The sequence below is a fragment of the Marmota flaviventris genome, chromosome 1 (assembly GCF_047511675.1).
Source record: "Marmota flaviventris isolate mMarFla1 chromosome 1, mMarFla1.hap1, whole genome shotgun sequence".
Classification (NCBI taxonomy): domain Eukaryota; kingdom Metazoa; phylum Chordata; class Mammalia; order Rodentia; family Sciuridae; genus Marmota; species Marmota flaviventris.
Window position 1 is genome coordinate 59327985 of NC_092498.1, and position 20634 is coordinate 59348618.

Below are 20634 nucleotides of genomic sequence, written 5' to 3' on the forward strand. Positions count from 1 at the left end.
ATGACAAGGAAAACTGTCTCAGCCCTGACTCCGTAGGTACAGGATTTCGTGCAGGATTGGGGTGGAAGGGTGGGCAGGTAAGACACATCAGCTTCCATTAAGATGCTCATCAGATAGAATCAAGAGAAAAGTCCATATGGTCCCTTGTTTTCTAATGGTCTCCCATTTCTCTGGCTCTCAACCCCACAGGCTTAGCCTTCGCAATGCTGGCAGCTGTGCCTCCAGTGTTCGGCCTGTACTCTTCATTTTATCCTGTTATCATGTACTGTTTTCTTGGAACCTCCAGACATATATCCATAGGTAAAAGCTTACACTTGACATTCTACAACCTTTCTTTTTTGGATTTCCAAGCTTTGCAATATGCCAAGGAAATAGTGTCATAGAACATCCACTTTGTGGTAACTTTTGATTCTGAATATACAACAGGTGCTTTTAAAAATAGACTCCTCCCAAGATTTCTAGGATTAAAAAGTTTTCTTTTTATCTTGGGAAAATTTAAAAGGACAAGTTTCTTGTATAAAAGAGCAATTGTTGAAACCTGTGAAATAAGGTAAATGTTTTTTTTTCCTAATACAATTTGCTTGTGTCTGGTTTTCCTTCTTTATGTTAATAGTGGTATTTCGAGCTTGTAATGGCTATGCATGTATATCACTTTCATCATATTCTAGGCTCTGAGTTGTACATGTTTTCTCTTTAATGTATTTAAGATCAGATGTATATAAAGTTCATCAAAGTAGTGGTAGTCCTTAAGACCACCACAGTGTTTTAGATATCTATTATAGGGGTGAGAAATGCTCCCAAAATTTAGCAGGTTATATTCTGTTTTTAAAAATAAAAGTTTTAAAAATAAATTTAATACTTAAGAATAAATAAACAGAAAGCATGAAAAACAATGATTTTATTACCTCTCACAGTTCCTCTGCGTCAGGACCTGGGAAGAGGTTGTCTGGGTAATTCCTCCTCTCTCCCTTCTTCCTTCCTGTCTACTCCCTTTTGTCCCATCTCCTCTGTATAGTCCTAGGAGTTCTCCACGTGGGCTGGTTGGAGCTTTCTTACATGGTGACCCAGGCTCCAGCATAAGTTTGACAGCTCTCAGGGGGAACCAGCATCACCTTTTATCACCTAGCTTCCAAAGACACACAGTGTGATTGCTGCAGCATTCTATGGGTTACTAGTAAGTTATAAAGCCACCCAGCTTCAAGGGGAGAGCAATTAGATTCCACCTCTTGGCTGGGAATTGTCAAGGTACTGGAAGAGCCTGTGGGATGGGAGATATTGTTGTGGTCACATTTGGAAGCACAGTTTGCACACACACCAGGCACAGAGTGCTTCAGCAGGTCAGGGCAGTCTTTGTCCAAGGATGACTAATTGACCTCACCTGTGTCTCTTGACATACTGGCAATAATCACATCAGATGCACTGGAGAGAGTTTTCATGTACCCCCTGAATAAGGATCATATGTGCTCATCACACCTGATACACTGAACAATTTCCTAAAGCCCCTGACAATGGTCATTCATGTTTCATCATTTCAGGTCCTTTTGCTGTTATTAGCTTGATGATTGGTGGTGTGGCTGTTCGATTAGTACCAGATGATATAGTCATTCCAGGAGGAGTAAATGCAACCAATGGTACAGAAGCCAGAGATGCCTTGAGAGTAAAAGTTGCCATGTCTGTGACCTTACTTTCAGGAATCATTCAGGTGAGACTAGAAAACGGGGAACTGGGCTCTGACTTGTTCATCTAGTATATGTTGAACCCTCTTGGCTACTTACTAGTAAGCAAAAGAAACCATGTAGTAGGGAAAATCTTACTAGGATAAACTTACTATGTGGTGGAATAATCTTACTATGGGGTGGGCAGGGCCAACCAGTAAAACTCGAGAACTCAGGGTTTATAGAGTTCAGACCCTATAAACTGCATGCCTTATTGACAACTAGGAGTGACAAGCAGGCTTCAGTTGGGGACTTTAGAAGTTCCAAAAGCAAGATAAATTTGAAACAGTAGGATTGGTTCATAAGGAGAAGAGGACATTCCTTATCTGCTTGGAAGGAATGACTGTGATGCCTGACTAAGCATGTACCTAGTTCAGTAGACAGGGAAAGCACTGTGACCACTGCCCCTTGGGGCTCCAAGCCACTCCACATCTCCCATGGTTTTCTCTATAACCAGTGATTAATTTGTTAGCTACTGAACTGCTGCAGTTGCAAGTCTGTAATGACAGAAAGTGTTCCAGAAAGAATTTTTATGTTTCTGTTGATCATAATTTCCTAACCTATCATGTGATTTCTTTCTTTCTTTGTCTTTTAAAAAAATACAACAACAACAACATAGTTTTGCCTAGGTGTCTGTAGGTTTGGATTTGTGGCCATATACCTCACAGAGCCTCTGGTCCGGGGGTTTACCACTGCGGCAGCTGTGCATGTCTTCACGTCCATGTTAAAATACCTGTTTGGGGTTAAAACAAAGCGGTACAGTGGCATCTTTTCAGTGGTGTATGTAAGTAAGCAACTTCTGATTTGGTGGTACTGGTTTTCCTTCTTTATTTTTCTTCCTCATCTTTTATCTTCAAGGTTTCTTTTTCTTTTTTTAAATTTTTATTATTTTTTTATTTTCAAGGATTTCCATAAAAGGAAAAGGACTTAGACATTTTGAGGCTTTCTTTTTTTAAAAAATATTTTTAGTTGTCAATGGACCTTTATTTTTTTTTAATTAGTTTATATGTGGTGCTAAGAATCAAACCCAGTGCCTCACACATGCTAGGAAAGCGGTCTACCACCGAGCCATAACCCCAGCCCTATTTTGAGGCTTTCTGAGAATAGTGCCACAAAGAGAACTAAACCCTAAAATCCTATTTTATTGATAGTGATCCTTTCTACATCACAGATAATTTTGTGTTAGGTCTTTATTTGGTGACTATATGATTACTCTAATTAGGTGAAGAGAGAGTTTTTTCTTAACCACAAATTTTGTTCTTTTTAGACTAACAAATAATTTAAAGACATAATGGGAAAACCTCTCTTTCAAAAATTGCTAACTCATGCAGCTAAAAAAAAGAAGGATATAAAAGATTTAATGAACATAGTTAACCAGTTTAATATGATAAAATATGCATAGACTCTATACAATTCAGAGAAATCATTTGCAATTACATGGGGAGCAATGGTAATAACTGTCCATGTTGAAACTGATTATACAAAACTGATTACAAATTCTGAAACTTCAACATTTTTTCACAGAGTAAAATATAACTAGAAATCAATGACTAAATATAGTTTTTAAAGCCTGATGTATTTGAATGCCAATAATGACATTTCTAAATGACCCATGGATAAAGAGGAAACTAGGAAATTATTAGAACCAATTGACAGTAGAAGTCCTAGATATTAAACCTTAAGAGATGCTGCTACAGCCTTTGTAGGTTTCTCTGCCAGGCACTGAGATAAAACAGCCAAGCTGGGTGCGGTGGCGCATACCTATAATCCTAGTATCTCAGGAAACTGAAGCAGGAGAATCCAAAGTTCAAAGCCAGCCTCAGCAGCAGCAAAGTGCTAAGCAACTCCGTGAGACCCTGTCCCAAATAAAATACAAAATAGGGCTGGGGATGTAGCTCAGTGGTCAAGTGCCCCTGAGTTCAATCTCTGGTACCACCCCCCCCAAAAAAAATAAAAAAACAGTGAACCAAGCAGATACAGCCCTTGTCCTTTGGAACTTACAGTCTAAGGGGAAGATAATTGGTAAATTGTGAATTGCGCAAATATGTAAGTAATTACAAATTATGTCAAGTACTACAAAGAAAAGGTGCATATTGTTCTAAAAGTTGAATAGGGAGACATAGGAAAGTCACTCTGAGGTTTAAATTTGAGTCCTTGACTGATTAGAATGGAACTATAAGAATATACCCTAAATAGTTAAACTGTTTTTCTGGTAATAGCTAGTAACATACTTCTTACTCTGAGACTTTTCAAAATGGCTTGTGAAAAAAGAAAATACAAAATCCAAGCATACCTGAGTTTGTTCTAGGCATTGATGGGAAAGGGTGCATGCCCTGGGCCTGGAGGGGGTCATTTTTGTTGGATTTAGTTGAGAACTGACCTATATTTGGAGTACTCAGACTGTAGCTGTGGGATATAAACCAGTGGCTTTCTTCTCTAACTCTCTTGGGCTCCTTTCCAAACTTCATGCCCTGTCTCATAGTCCACCTAACTTCTCTTTCATCTGCTAACAGTAGTTTCTCCCTCTTTAAACTAAAAGCTTTTCTGTGTGTTTACCTTCAGAGTATTTTGCTGATATCAACCTTTAATTCTTTCCTAATGCTCACAGCTCAGCCTCAGGGTTATTTTTCTAAATTTATAATAATACATTGAGATAACAGCATATTACAAAACACTATAAGAAACTTGAATAAGAATTACAATTATGAAGTAGTATGACTAGGTCAAAATGCCAGCTAATTAGTGGATGCTACAAAGAAATTATAGCCAGAGGAAAAATTTTTTTTTTTCCTGTGATGCTGGGGATCAAACCCAGGGTCTTGTACTTGCTAAGCACATTCTCTACTACTAAGCTACACTCCAGTTCTGAGAACTTTTAACTAGAAATGTCCAACAATAGGATAGCTAATCAGGAACTATTTTTTCTTTAACTTTTTTTTTTTTTTTTTTTTTTTTTTAGTGCTGGGAATCGAACTAAAGAATGCTCAGCATATGCCCTACCACTAAGCTATATCCCTGGCTGTCCTTTCTTCCCTCCCTTTCCCCTTTCTTTCTGAGCTCATCTGAGACTTTTTTTTAATGGTAAAATATATATAATAAAATTTACCACTTTATTTTTTAAAGTATGCAGTTCAGTGACATCAGTGCATTTTTTACAGTATTGTGCAGTCATGACCAATACCCATTTCCAGAACCTTCTCATCATCCCAAACAGAAACTCCACATCCATTAGACAATACCTCCCTCCCCCTCCACCCAGCCTCAGGTGACTCCTCTACCTCTGTCTCTGTAAATCGCCTCTTCTAGGTAACTTGTATGTGTTGAGTCACTAAATACAGGGGCCGTTTCTTGGTGTAAACTCCAGTGTTCACTGTGTTACAGAGTACAGTTGCTGTGTTGCAGAATGTTAAAAACCTCAACGTGTGTTCCCTAGGCGTCGGGCTGATGGTTTTTGGTTTGCTGTTGGGTGGAAAGGAGTTTAATGAGAGATTTAAAGAGAAACTGCCAGCACCCATTCCTTTAGAGTTCTTTGCGGTAAGTCCACTCGAAGAGATGATCTATTCAACTTCTACAACCCATGTACCTGTTTCTGTGAGGGATTTTGAAGTGTATGAAAGAGGAGCAGAGAGAGTATATTTTTTCTCTTAGTTCTGTCAAAATAGATAACAAAAAGTAGAAAGAAAAAGCATTAAAACGTAAACATATATGACTTTTAAATATAGGTGAAGACCATAAATACAAATTTTAACTTTAATTATCTCTGAGTGATGGGAGTTTGGAGGATTTGTTTTCCTCAAATTGTTTGTGATCTAATTGTTTTTTAATGAGTATATATTGCTCTCATAATCAGAGAAAGATAAAGTTGTCTGCACTTTCAAAATAGTATAAAACAAAAGTTCCCAAACTTTCTTAGCTACCTGGCATGCCTGAGCCGAAGAAGCACCTCACAATTCCATTTAAGAAGTAGTTAGATCCAAACACCTTAATACGTATTTATGTCTAACAGACTTGTTAGCTTTTTGTAAAAACTATACACAAATTTGAATAAAAAATATGTTCTTGAATAACTACAGTTATTTATTCATGGATGTGTACACCTGTTGAGCACTGTACAAATCCTCAGACCCTGGAAACTGATTGGATAAAATCACCTTCATTTCCTGTTCACATGGATTTTTTTTTTAATCATAGCAACCACTGAACACCCAGCTTGCAAAGACAGTTTTACCAAAATGAACATACTATGAACAATGTTCAAACTATGAGCTTCCTTCAATTAGAAGTCTACACAGTGTCCAACAGATACAAAAAGATGTGTTATAAAATAGAATGAAAAGCTCAAAATAATGTTTTTATAATAAAAAAATATTTTACTTTTTGTTCAAAGGGGATCCTAAAGAGTCTATCCCCAAACTTTCCAATATGGCTTCTATTTTCTGTGCTCTGTGGATAGCTTTGATAAGAAGTTGAAAAGGCATGGATTAAGTTATGATTGAAAGACATTTCAATGACAGAATTTTGGCAAACCATTTTCCTGGAATACAAAGGAGTCTCTAAAGGGTATCTGGGAAGTGGACAGAGCTAGTTAGTAACCCGGGCAGGAAAGGCAACCTTCATTGCTCACTTGGTAAATGGGGCTTTCCTGCCTTATTTTGCATACATAGGGGCTTAGAATCTCTTGCTGGACTCCCAAGTGGAAACAGGGACTTACATGTCCAGTCCCAGAGAGAGAGGGGGTTCTAAAATTGTAAGAGATAGTCTAATTCCTCCTCTCCTGGGTAACCCCTTCAGAAAGCAATATGAGCAGTAGTTACTGGAGATGGAAGCAAACTGCCGTCTCACTGTGTCTCACTAAGGGGTTGAGCAATATCCCTCAAGTAAATCTGGGGCCTGACCATCCAGGGTGGCCTTCTATCCACCATCACCCTGGGGAGTGTGCACTGTGGCCCTGGAGAAGACAACTGTGGGGTGCTGCTGTCCTAGAAACAGAGTCAGCAGGAGGGTTCTAAATCCAAACATTCATTTCTTTCATTTCATACTGATATGCTGAGCCACCCTCACCACACACATCTTACTACCCTCCACTCATGAGAGCTTGGCCAGAGACTCCTTTTACCTGCCCCAAGGTAAGGTCCACCCCTGAGAAGCTTAATGTCCTCTTTCTGTTGCACTGAACTAGCCTGACACCTCAGCAGGGAATAGAACAAAGTGAGAAGAAAATCATTCCAGGCCTCAAGGAAACTTTAAAACCTGTTTGTGTTACATGATGTAGAGTCATTGAGAGAAGTTAGAATGGCTGGAAGCTAACAAAAACTTCGCATTTTAAAACTGACCATCAAAAGTGAGACTAGGTTAGACTTGGCTAAGAAATTCTTTGAAGCTTATTTTTCTGACATTTGAACATTCATCCCTGAAGGTACATTTGTATTTGTGTCTGTCTTAGGTGGTAATGGGAACTGGCATCTCAGCTGGATTTAACTTGAAAGAATCATACAATGTGGATGTCGTTGGAACACTTCCTCTGGGGTAGGAAAATAGTTGACTTTGGTAACAGGGTGACTTGAATAATCAAATTGTTTCTAACCTCTTATAAAAGTACTATTGCAATGGAAAATAATCTTTTCCAGCATACCAAATAACTGAGGGTGCTAGGGGTTGGGAATGGGTGTGTGTATTAATAAAACATACCATCTTAACCATTTTTAAGTTGACAATTCAATAATGTTAAGTATATTCAAATCATTGTAAAACACATCTCCAGAGCTTTTCCATATTGCACATCTGAATTTCTCTTCTTGTTAAATGACTCCCTCCTTCTCCATCTCCCAGCTCCACCATCTTCATCTTTCTAGTTCAATGAAAAGGTCCATAGGTACCTCATGTTAGTAGAATCATACAGTGTTTGTCTTTTTTTTTTCACTTGCATAATGTCCTCAGGGTTTATTCATGTTGTAGCACATAACAGTATTTTCTTCTTTCTTTAAGGCTTAGTAATGTTCTACTGTATATATACTGTATTTGTTTCTCCAAGCATCCATCAGTGAGCATTTATGTTGCTTCTACCACTTGGCTATTGTGAATAGTACTTGCTATGAACACTGGTAAAAATAAATATATATATTTGAGACCCTGTTTTCTATCCTTTTGGGTATAAACCCCAAAGTAGAATTACTGGATAATATGATAGTTTAATTTTTTATTTCTTGAGGAAATCACATACTGCTTTCCATAGCAATTGTACTATTTTACAATCCCACTAACCATGGGAAATGGTTTTTCTTTTGTTTTCCTTAAGAGTTTTTAAAACATTTCCTTGAGTGACACAGGAATTAAGAGCAAAAGACCTTACTCATAGTGGGTCACTTATCCTTTTAACACCTCAGTGTCCCTGCCTTTCAATGGGGGCCTGGTAATCCCTGCTTCTCCTAGGGCAGCCATGAGAGGGCAGGAGACCATGCTCACAGCCAGTGCAGCCCTGGTCTGCACATTGCACATTCAAGACAGGCTAATTGGAAGTTCTGAGGTCCGCTATTACTGTGGGTTTTCTAGTTTCAAATCATATGCTGCTTGCTTCTGTGCTTCATCTATATTACCTACTCTACATTTTTAACATTGATTAATCTTTCTCTGTATCTGAAAGCAAGAATGACTACCACCTCTGCTCATCTTACTTCGACCCTCTCTGAATCTCTAGGTATATCCCTGTCTTTCTATCTCTTGTACTATTTTGCTTTCTCTCAACACCCTCTTCTTTCTTCCTAACTAACAGAGTCAGACATTTGCCCAGATGTTGGACATTGAGGGAACTTCCCATTCCATCAGGCCTTGCCCTCCAGTCCTGAGTCTCCTGGGAAGCAGAGGGCGCTGAAGATGTTCTCTAAGCCAAAGCTCATCCCATAGTACAAGTGTTGAAGGAGGAAGATTGCACTGTACCTTTAAACTTCATGACAATATGGCAGTGAACATGTTTCTTATAATGATTCGGAGTAAAGCTATTGGCACAGCAATAATACCCTGCTCTTCAACTTTGACATAATTTATAAAATACTTGTATATCTGCCATCTCAGTTGAGATTAAAGCAACTCTATTGACAATATACATTATTATCCCTATTTTACAGAAAAGTTCATTTATTCTTATTTATTGAGAATCTGTTTATTGAATGCCTATTGTATATCAGGAGCACAGCAATTAAAGAGAAAAACAGACACATCAGCAAAAAGTCCTTGCTCTCATGGAGTTTATATTCTAATGGAGATAGACAATTGATCAATAGGCAAATAATGCGAAATGCTTTGAAAACAAGAGAAGGCAAATAAGCCATAGGAGGGACTGGGTTGAAGTTTTAAGTGTCAGGGATGTGATATTTGAGAGACATAAATGAGCTTTAGTGACTTTGGGAGTCCCAGCCTGGACCCAGAAATTGTCCTTCTTGATACCCAGATGTGTATGATCTTTCCATTACTTCACACCTGGGTCTCTAACACAGTAACTGATAAACACTGACCTTTGATTCAATTCAACAGATAACTCTCACTTACTAATTACAAATAATTTGATTAAATGCAAAATTTTTACACTTCAAATTTTCCTTGTAAAAATATACTGATTCATTAAAATTCACATGTCACCATAATTTCCAATTAATGTCTGCCTTTCCCTGTTATACTGTATCCAAATATATTGCTTTCATTTTATTTGTGAGAACTAAACTTGAAACACAAACAAACAAAAACATTTTACCATTCTGGAACTTGGCTTCCTAGAAACCTTGTCCTTCTGAAACTTTACCCCAAAGAGGCAGGTAACAAATACTCACCTACCTGCATGTCTACATACAGCCATACTGTTTCTCTTATCTGTGAGTCTTACTGCTACTTTATAACAAACCACTCCAAAACAGTGTCTTAAAACAGCAATCATTAATTTGCTCATAATTCTTCAGTCTAGGATGGCTTCCACCAGGATTCTGGTCTCCCTTGGGTGCTCTCATACACCTGGAGGTATCTGAAGGGGTAACTCATGCTGAAGGATTCAAGAGGGCTTCATTCACATGTTTGTTGCCTCAGCTGGAGTGGCTGGAACAGCTGGGGGCTGACTGGCACCTTCTCTCCACATGGTGTCCCCAGCAAGGTAGCCAGACCTCTTTACATGGTGCTCAGGGCAACAACAAAGAAACATAGAGAATTTGCCAGGCCACTTTAGACATTCATAGGACATCACTTCCACCACATTCTGTTGCTCAAAGGAAATCAGAAGGTCAACTTAGGTTCAGCAAGAGGGCAAATAGATTTCACATCTAGATGAGAGAAGCTGTCCGCATTTACCAGAATGAGAGGAATGGTTGGTGGCTGTGTTTGCAAGTAAACTGTTACCCTTATCTGTACATATTCCTAAGCTAAACACACTTTCGGGCCCAGAAAGTGGCAACTGACTACTAAGTTCCCAGTCATGGTAATGTACTACTTGGGGTTTACTTTCCTGAACTCATTCCAAAATACATCCATTTCTTACATTTTTACTCCTCAGGTCCAACCCTGGTGTTAGGCCTTCCCTGTGAGTAAATTAATTTACTAATTTACTCAAACCCCCTGCATTTAATTTTCTGATCCATCTTGGGGAAATCACTTAGCATCTAAAAACATCCCTTTTTTAACCTATTAATTAGGCTGATAGTGGTAGCTCTCAAACAGGACTGTCGTGAGGATAAGTGAGATGGCTTATATCAAGTATATAGTGTGTGATCTAGCCTTAACAGATACTAGTTTCCTTTCCCTTCCTCCCTTCCCTTTTTTACCCAAGAATTTGAAGTGTTCCTTCTGTCACTGTGCATAACATGGTGAGAGAAATAGAGAGGCAGGCTCTTCCTGGTTTTGTTGTACCTAGTAGAACTGTTCAGTCTTGGACAAGTTGCTTAATTAACCTCATTTTCCCACCTGTGTAAAATCGAGATTATAATGATGCCTTGTTCACAGGGCTATTGGGGAAAAAAAAAAAAAAGCACAGAACCTGACACAAAGGGAGCACTTAACAATAATTTTGTAATAATGATATTATTACATGAATAATAATTTTGTTTTGTAATAATGATATTATTGTGTCTCTATTAAGAGATTGTTATTTAGCAAAATGCCTTGATTTGAAGCAGGATGTCTTAGAAAATCCCTGTTGCCTTTTCCCCTATAACATTTTAGGGAATCTCTGTTTTGTTTCAAACGTCCCCAACTACACGAATGGACAAAAGTCAGGTTCCCCTTTGTGGAGGCAGGAATCACACTTTGGGCTCCTCCAGATTCCCAGGATTCGTAGGTGAGACTCAAGGAGTATAATTGGCCACTGCTCCTTTCCCATGTTAGAACCGAAGGGACAATGACATGCGAAGAGTTAACAGACTTAGAGTCCTTACCTTGTGTAACAGTGAGAGAAGTGAATCATGTTACAATGACAGTAATTCTTCTCCAAGGTAGTCCTTGTCCCTCCAAGATCCTCCCCACCCCAAGACTGGTTTAAATGTCTTGTGGCATCTGAGCACTTTGCTGACCCTCTCTTCTTCCTGTTTCTGTGTCTTATTTACACCTACCAACAGGGCGCCACGCCGTATGAGGTTACTCCTTTATAAATAAAACAGCATCTGATCTCTGCTGATAATCCATCCAGGTAGTATGCCTGTGCTGTATAGTTTGGGCTTGGAAAGAACCTCTCTCTGTCAAGGAGGGCCCTCATTTTTGCTAACCCAGAGCAAACAACTACCCAAACCTTGGTGACCTCATTGTAGACTCTGCCCCTCTCTAATGCTCCCCGCGAGTTGCGTGCTGTTTCCCAGTGGTTTCCTGGTGGTCAAAGCACTTGAGTTAAAATCAGCTTAACTTTTCAGGCTACTACCTCCAGCCAATCCAGACACCAGCCTCTTCCACCTCGTGTATGTGGATGCCATTGCCATAGCCATCGTTGGATTTTCAGTGACCATCTCAATGGCCAAGACCTTGGCAAATAAACATGGCTACCAGGTCGATGGCAATCAGGTAAAGATTGTTAGTTTCCTGCAGATATTTCATAGTGGTACATTCATTCATTACGCTCTGTCATGGAAGGCAAATGAACTAGATTTTTATCTTGGTAGAAAAACCTTTATTTTGTTAATGGATGTATTTGAAGCATGTGTTGATTCAATGCTATGATTTCTTTTACTATTCATGAGCATTACATATCCAAACATTGAAGTAGAGAGCCCTCAGGGGTTCAGCTAGAAAGGTGACACGAAATTTGTGATTTGCCATACTCCAATTTATCCATCTGCTTAAAGCCCACAGCCTGGGAATAAAACACATCTCCAGAACCATTTTTGCTCCACAGAAAGGTTTATATTTGTTCATTGAACTTTATGCATATGATTAATCATCTGAACTCCATAGTATTCTCTCTGATGCCTTTTTTTAAAAAACATAGCTACTTATGAGGTAGGTAATCCAAACACCATGAACTATCTTGGCCTAACAGTGTCTTTTTTTAGCACCCTATATATTTCTAAGGGAAGACCAGATGCCCACAGTCATATGAGATGCATTCATCAAACTAGAAATTGCCAGAGTAGCCCAAGAGCAGAACTCTCTGGTCCTGGGAAGACACTGGCATGTACTTGTTGATGAGAAATAGCCTAGGTATCAAAATGATGCCAGTAGTCATACATCAAGAACTTTCTCTTAACAAATGTATTTTCTCCTTTTTACTGTGATTTTCTTTTCTTTTCTCTTATAGTATTATTCATATATAGGGTGTATTAGGGTGAGGATCACAGAAATTATAATAACCAAAGTATTTTTATTCCGTTGTAAAATATGCCACAATTCCTATTGTGAACTCAACAAATTATTTTATCTGAAGAAAGAATGAATGGGGCTGGGATTGTGGCTAAGTGGTAGAGCATTCCCCTAGCACGGGCGGGACCCAGGTTCAATCCTCAACACCAAATAAAAATAAAGGAATTGTGTTGTATCCATCTACACCTAAAAAATAAATATTAAGAAAAAGAAAGAATGAAAAGACAGACTATACTTCTGAATGTTTATTAAATGAGCTAACAGGTTTCCCCCCCGCTGAAAAAAATGACCTTCTCCTTTGTGTTTTTGCTGCCATGTGGAAAAGGAACTCATTGCCCTGGGACTGTGCAATTCCATTGGCTCACTCTTCCAGACCTTTTCTATCTCGTGCTCCTTGTCTCGAAGCCTTGTTCAGGAGGGAACCGGAGGGAAGACACAGGTGGGTATACAACAGGCCTCTAAGAACTCATGTTTGGAGTGGAAATTAAATGCTGATCTCTTGATTAAATTCTGAACCCAAACAAAGCTACTCTGTCTGCAAATCCATGGTCCAGTGGGCTATGTAGTGAATCAGAGAAAGACAATGACTGGTTGAAGCAAATCACAAAAACTGAATCTATAAAAAAGAGGCATATTTTCCAGTTAAATTGGAAAGTTATATAGTGCTCCCTTTGCTACCAGTAAACCTCAAAGTTCAGACATGGAATGTTGTTATGAAAGCCTGAGACTGAGGCCAGTCATGGTAGCGCACTCTCCCAGCAGCTTGGGAGACTGAGTCAGGAGGATCGTGAGTTCAAAGTCAGCCGCAGCAATGGCGAGGTGCTTTGCAACTCAGTGAGACCCTGTCTCTAAATAAAATACAAAAATAGGGCTGGGGATGTAGCTCAGTGGTCAAAGTGCCCCTAAATTTAATCTCCAGTACCAAAAGAAAAAAGAAAAAGAAAGTCTGAGACTGAGTATGGGCAGGATGCCAGCACCATCCAAAAGAACTTTCTCCAGTAATGAAAATGTACAATATTTGCACCATCCATATGATAGCCCCTAGCAACTTGAAATATGAATAGTGGAACTGAGACCTGATTTTTAAATGTTTATTTGATTTTAGCTTAAAAAACTTATATAGTCACATGTATCTAGTGACTACTGTATTGGGTAGAACCACTTGTTTGGACTCTTCTGGCCCTGGTCAGTCTTAGGTTGGTACCAGATATCTTTCTTCCACTTCTTACAAGGGCTTTTAAGTCAGAAAATTTAAAAGCCATAGGAAGAATCAAAACTTCAAAGAGGGAGCAGGATATGGTTATATAATGGTTTGGATGACTTATTGGAATGTAGATTTTCTTGATTTTCCCATAGTGATGTAAAAGAATTAGACCAACCCACCCTCTGCCTCTTACTCTAGTTTCCTAAAAGTCCCTTCTCTCATTTTCAGCTTGCAGGTTGTTTGGCCTCATTAATGATTCTGCTGGTCATATTAGCCACTGGATTCCTCTTTGAATCATTACCCCAGGTGTGTAGTGTGGACTTAATGTGAGGTATTTCCATGTGTAGATATTTTACTATTTTATTTCTCTCTGTTTTTATGGCTGCCTTAGGGATTTTTACTATAATCCTAGCAGAAAAGAACGAAAAAGAGCCATGCCTAGGATCAAGATCCTGCTCCATAATCAAGTGTCACTGGGACCTTGAGAAAGCCGTCTAAACTCCTCTTGGTCTCAGTTCCCTTATCTGCAAAGTGGGGTTTGAACTGGGTAATCTCCAAGGTTCCTGTGCTCTTTGACCTTCTATGACTTTATACTTTCATTAAAAATATGAGGTGACCTATACTTGTAAGAAATTTATTTGTTGATGTATTTAATCTAGGAGAGTTCAGAAACAACATAAAAAAAAAATCTTAGGAAGACCATGGATGAAATCCTTGAGTATCTTGTTTAATTCTGAACCTCTTGACCACCATGCAGGTTTGCTACTAGGATATAAACCTGGTTTCCCAAGTACATTCTAGTTAACTATGTGCCCAGTATCCAGGCATCCATGCCTCCAAAGGTATCATCAGCTCAACCTAGGAAGTCAGTGGGGAGAAGATGTGGGAAGGGCAGCAGGTAGACTGTGAAGACCCAGCAACAGGGCCCTGTGGACACAAGAAGAGAGGCATGGGTGGATGTGTTGTGTTTCAGGCTGTGCTGTCGGCCATTGTGATCGTCAACCTGAAGGGGATGTTTATGCAGTTCTCAGATCTCCCCTTTTTCTGGAGAACCAGCAAGATAGAGCTGGTAAGTAAAGGTGATAATTAGATTAATAGGTTACAGCAGCAACTATGTGAGAAAGATGTTAATCCAGTTAGTTATTTGCAGTACACACGTAGGCAAGATGAACAAAACTTGTGGGTGTTTAGTTCTTGGAATTTTTAATATGATTCTCCATATAGCTTTCTGACTTCTATTTAGACCATCTGGCTCACCACGTTCGTGTCCTCCTTGTTCCTGGGATTGGACTATGGATTGATCACTGCTGTGATCATTGCTCTGCTGACTGTGATTTACAGAACCCAGAGGCAAGTGCCCAGACTAAAATGGGGGGTGAATGTCCTGGCTGAGATTCCCATGCTGACTTAAAGTACAGTCTGAATTTGAATGGGTGGAAGTGGGGTTAGCATGTTTGAGGTCCATCCATCACGAGCACAGGAAGGGAGGGAGGAATCCCATATAATAAACACTGTTGCCCATTTTTAACTAAAAGAAGTTTTCCCCATTTTTATAAAAAAATATTAGTAGTACTTATAGGAATCCTTCATCCCAGAACTTTGGTCATCATCATTGTTAAAAACATCTAGGGAGTTGAGGGCATAGCTCAGTGGTAGAGTGTTTGCTTAGTATGCACAAGACCCTGGTTTCACTTCCCAGCACCAAAAAATTTTTTTAAAAATCTGTCCTTTAACAAGCTAGTCTAGAAGTTGAGAGTATGTTGTTGTTGTTTTCTTTAACGAAATTGAATTTTATGGTTTCCTATAAATTTTAAGATTGGGGAAGATTTTTTTTAAGTGTTATAATTCTCTTTCTCCCTCTGATAATTAATTAAGTTTGAATGTGTGTGTTCTTTGTTGTTGGGTCTTGCTGGGTTTTTGTAGGGTGGAGTTTGGGATCAGCTCTTAGGATACGTGGTGACTCAGCTAGTCTCAGTTCTGTAATTAGGGAATTCTTCCAGGAGATGGCTAGAGATGCACTGGCTTGTTCCAAACACTCAAGTTTCCTTCAGAGCACACAGAGTCATGAGACAACCAAATTGTTTTGATCATTCAGCAAATAACTCTGATGGCCTCTTCCATGCTAGTACTATGTGTGTTATATGTGAGGGTTTATTTCTGCCCCCAAAGAGCTTAAAGTTTAGTCTGTGTTATAAAATATATTAAAATAACTATAATCTTCATTGAGTAGCTATTTGTTGAGGGTCTACTATGTTCCCAGGGACATAGTAGCCTTTCAGGATATTGCAATAAATAAGACATGGTCCTGCCCTTGAAAAAGGTTGTATTCTCCTAAGGATGACAGACTACAATATAAGTGATAATGTTAATGATGACAATGAAGTAATGGAGCACTGTGCAAATCAATGTTTTATGTCATTTCATCCTTACAACCCAATGACTATTAGTACTCTAATTTCATAGCCATAGACAGAGTCCTAGAGTGATTGGATTAACTTACCAAGATCACAGTATGTGGTGGGATCATGACTTCAATATGCATTTTTGTGAGTCCAGAAGCCGACTCTTAATCACCATTTTGTAATCTTTCTTCAGAAAATTAGAATGTACAGTTTTATGTGCTTCAGTAGATATAAGCAATGTATGGTGTGATAATAAACATAAGAGATGCCCAAATGAAATCCCAGAGGAGTTTATGGAAAGAGACTTCTTTGCTCCTGGTTTCAGTAGGGAGGTAGTCAGGACTTGGCCTTTGTTAGAAGCAGTAGGATTTAGACTTACAGAAATGGGGTGTCAGGGTACCCCAGGTGATCAGAAGTCCCATTCCTCCTCTGCCTCTTGAACTCCTCATCCTTTGATGCCCAGTTCTCCCCCCACCAGGGGACCTTGACTTCCCCCTGTATACCTGCAATATCACTTCAATGTGATGTCACTAGGAATGTGATACGTAAGGAGCCCTTTCACAAGGCACTGTGTACGGATCATGTATTCCTGAATGCAGTAGCAAATCAGGCTGTCATGTCTAAGCACACACTGCCCCTCGGCACAGTAGACTTTAACATGCTCTCCATCTCCAGTCCAAGCTACAAAGTCCTGGGACAGCTTCCTGACACTGATGTGTATATCGACATAGATGCATATGAGGAGGTAGGACCTTTTTTAAAAAATATTTTAAAAGATTATAAGAGTGTGATGTAACTGGCTAAGTGGTATATTTGCCCAAAACAAAAACCAGGGATGAAAGGGAGGGAGGCATCGTGGTCAAAGTGAAAATCACGAGCTTTAATTTACTGTCAGGATTCAGTTTTATAGTTTATACTGTGCATTAATGACTCAACTTCCTAACATTTATATTTCCTCATTTTTAATGAAGCTAAATATATATTGTTGGAATTAAAGTATATATGTACAAAATACTGAAAGTGGGAGAATGGTATATAAATGCATGACTTTCTTTTATTTATTTATTTTCCTGGTACCAGGGATTGAACTCAGGGGCACTTGACCACTGAGCCACATCCCCAGTCCTATTTTGTATTTTATTTAGAGACAGGGTCTCACTGAGTTGCAAAGTACCTCACCATTTCTGAGGCTGGCTTTGAACTCACAATCCTCCTGCCTCAGCCTCCAGAGCTGCTGGGATTATAGGAATGTGCCATTGCATCTAGCATGACTTTCTCTTGATAGATTTAAACTGATGTTACAATACTAATTTTAACTGTAAAATCTGGGGCTCTAAAATTCTTCCATTTCACTTTTAATGGGTAAAACTATGGCTTCGAGTTCCCTTTATTACAAAGGTTCTTTTCTTCAGTGCAACCTCAAAAACGTTTAAAAAAAATCTTTTAAAATTAGTTTTGTCTTCTGCTTGGGAAGAAATTCTCAGACTTACTTTATAGTATTAAGAAATGATCCTGGTGTTAGGGTTGCTATCTTTTTCCTCATTCCAGAAAATTATGTGGTGAATTACTTGTTTCCAAACTGCATGTAGACTTCCTCCTTCTGCATCTAGGCTTTTCAGTAAAAAGGTCCCTCTGTGTTGCCTGTGTCCACACTGGCTCCTTCCTGCAGTCTGTGGGTCACACCACTGCCAACCTCTGTTTGCTTTGTTAGCCTACTTCTCCCCATCTTGCTGCAGCTCCCCTCCTATCCACTTTCTTTTCTCTTTTTTTGAATGATTATCAGTTCCATCTTCTCCATCTTCTTTGTGTTTAATGGTAAAAATGAAACAAAGACAGATTGTTAGAGAAATGGGAATATGTACATTTTTAGAGACTTTCAAGATAGGTTTGGAAGCATGTGCCTGTGGTCTCAGATACTCAGGAGGCTGAGGCAGGGGCTCACTTGAGCCCAGGAGTTCAAGACTAGCCTGGGCAACATAGAGACTGGCTCAAAAAATTTTTTCTTCCATTTATTTATTGTTTTTTTAAATTGGTGCATTATAGTTATACATAAAAGAAAGAGAAGGAAAGGGAAGTACCAAGGATTGAAAGGGAGCAAATTATATGCATTTATGGATGTGTCAAAATGAACCCCACTATTATGTGTAACTATAATGCAATAATAAATATATTTTTAAAAAACTTTTTATTCTCAAGATTTTTCCTTACAAAGCCTGAGTAGATATAGTGACATCATTTTATCCCAACACACTAAGAGGGCCATTCCCAGCTTCTGTATTCATTTTTACATTGAAGGAGGCAGAAAATTGCAGTTTTGATTATGAAATATATCCAAGTGTTAAATTCACTAATATTTTATTTCTCAGGTGAAAGAAATTCCTGGAATTAAAATATTCCAAATAAATGCCCCCATTTACTATGCAAATAGTGACTTATATAGCAACGCATTAAAAAGAAAGGTGAGTCCCATGAGATTCAGAGTGATCCTTTCTGGGGAGGGGATGGGTGAATTGGCAGGAATGGGAGGGTCACTTAAATGTCTCAGTATACACTATTAGACTATTTTCCCCTTTACCTCCCCTCTCTTTTAAACTGTGGTAAAATATACATAAGATAAAATCTAAGTATTTTAAAGTGTACAATCCAGTGGGTGACATTAAATACTTTCTCATGTTGTACAACCATTACTACCATTCCTTCTCTCTTATCATATGCATATGTTCCCTTTTTGAAAAACATTTAAGAAAAGAAAGTGAAAATAGAAGTCTTAGATTTCCTACTTTGGGGATCAGGTGAATTCCTTTGGTATGAGTGAAAATCAACCCTACACTGGCCATCAACACACAAAGCTTCTAGTTATCTTGAATAAAGACTAAGAAAGGCTACTAATGTTTTCTTAGGGAGTAGCTCAGGACATCTGAGGGAAAAGTAGAATAAGAATTTGGGGTGGTCATCAAGCACAGAAATGGGTTAAATGGGGGAGATTGGAAGATGGATAATATGTGGTATGTCTCTGGGAGCCTAAAAGTGATTTCTATATGTTGCTCTTCTGTAAAGACTGGAGTGAACCCAGCAGTCATAATGGGAGCCAGGAGAAAGGCCATGAGGAAGTATGCTAAGGAAGTCGGAAATGCAAACATGGCCAACGCAATTATGGTCAAGGCGGTGAGTGTTCTTTTCCCATTTCTCTTGGTCCACAGTGACCTCCATCTTTACCTGTGGTTAACGTCTATACACAGCATAAAGTCACTAAAATAGAAAAACTTAGAATCTAAGTATCTCATGTACTAAAAGTATGTAATAAGGTCAGTTTGAAGATATGTCTGTAATAAAGAGTGAAAATGTTGTTTTCAAGGTTAAAAATCACACAGTACCTTGGTAAATTTTACCATTCATACTTTGTCACAGACTTATTCAGCTGATAGTAAAAAGCTCAAAGGCTTTTGCTATTCAGACTTATGGTAACTTGTGACCTGTCATGCTGAAGTTAATGGAACTACTTTAGAAGTGAGGGGAAAATGGAGAAGAGGACTAAGGAGTATAGATTTTAGTGAACCAATAAAAAAGAAGAGGGCTGGTGTTGTGGCTCAGTGGTAGAATACTCACCTAGCATTTGTGAGGCACTGGGTTTGATCCTCAGAACCACATGAAAAAATAAACAAACAAAATAAAGTTATTTTTAAAAGGAGAAAGAGATGAAAAGAAACTGAACTAACCCTAAGTATTATATACATATTCTTTTTGTCATATCTCAAGGCTGGAATGACAAATATTTTAGAAGGGATCTTATATAATCTGTGAGTTGAGAATTAAGGGCTTATTTTCCATTATAAATCTTTCTAACAACCAAAAATGTTCATATAATTCTGGGTTGGTTTCATTTTTGACATAGGATGCAGAAGTAGATGGAGAGGATGGAACTAAGCCTGAAGAAGAGGATGATGAAGTCAAATATCCCCCGATAGTCATCAAAAACACATTTCCTGAAGAACTGCAGAGGTTTATGCCCCCAGGGGATAATATTCACACCATCATCCTGGATTTTACTCAAGTCAATTTTATCGATTCTGTGGGAGTGAAAACCCTGGCGGGGGTGAGCATCACCTTAACCAAGTAATTTCTCCATGTCCAGGGTCTCCATCAGTCACATCAGAAAATAGATGAGAGTCCTTTCAGCTCTTAAAACTCTTAAAATTTGTTGTTGTTGTTTTTTTTTTCAACTGATTATGGAAAGTAAATTAAACATACAAAAGTAAAAGCTGGGCATGGTGGCACAAGCCTGTGATCCCAGCAGTTCAGGAGGCTGAGTCAGGAGGATCATAAGTTCAAAGCCAGCCTCGGCAACAGGTACTATGCAACTCAGTGAGACCCTGTCTCTAAATAAAATACAAAATAAGGACTGGGAATGTGGCTCAGTGGTTAAGTGCCCCTGAGTTCAATCCTCAATACAAAAAAAAAAGTATAATGAATCCCATGTGGGGCTGGGTTGTAGCTC

The 20634-nt window shown here is 38.8% G+C and overlaps 1 protein-coding gene across 5 annotated transcripts in view; it reads left to right on the forward strand.

Annotated features, from left to right (window-relative positions):
- The window catches only part of Slc26a5 (solute carrier family 26 member 5), a 49307-nt gene that overhangs the window by 23496 nt on the left and 5177 nt on the right, over window positions 1–20634 (forward strand). For 4 of the 5 annotated variants that reach the window (XM_071613290.1, XM_071613295.1, XM_027926348.3 and 1 more), the window contains 14 exons: window positions 190–300; window positions 1536–1702; window positions 2335–2499; window positions 5097–5249; window positions 7159–7241; window positions 11591–11738; window positions 12859–12972; window positions 13966–14043; window positions 14711–14806; window positions 14981–15087; window positions 16815–16884; window positions 18506–18598; window positions 19197–19304; window positions 20032–20232. In XM_071613290.1, the coding sequence (XP_071469391.1) occupies window positions 190–300; window positions 1536–1702; window positions 2335–2499; window positions 5097–5249; window positions 7159–7241; window positions 11591–11738; window positions 12859–12972; window positions 13966–14043; window positions 14711–14806; window positions 14981–15087; window positions 16815–16884; window positions 18506–18598; window positions 19197–19304; window positions 20032–20232 (1694 nt within the window). The remainder of the gene's footprint in view (window positions 1–189; window positions 301–1535; window positions 1703–2334; window positions 2500–5096; window positions 5250–7158; window positions 7242–11590; window positions 11739–12858; window positions 12973–13965; window positions 14044–14710; window positions 14807–14980; window positions 15088–16814; window positions 16885–18505; window positions 18599–19196; window positions 19305–20031; window positions 20233–20634) is intronic. The other variant, XM_027926350.3, reaches the window with a different exon arrangement.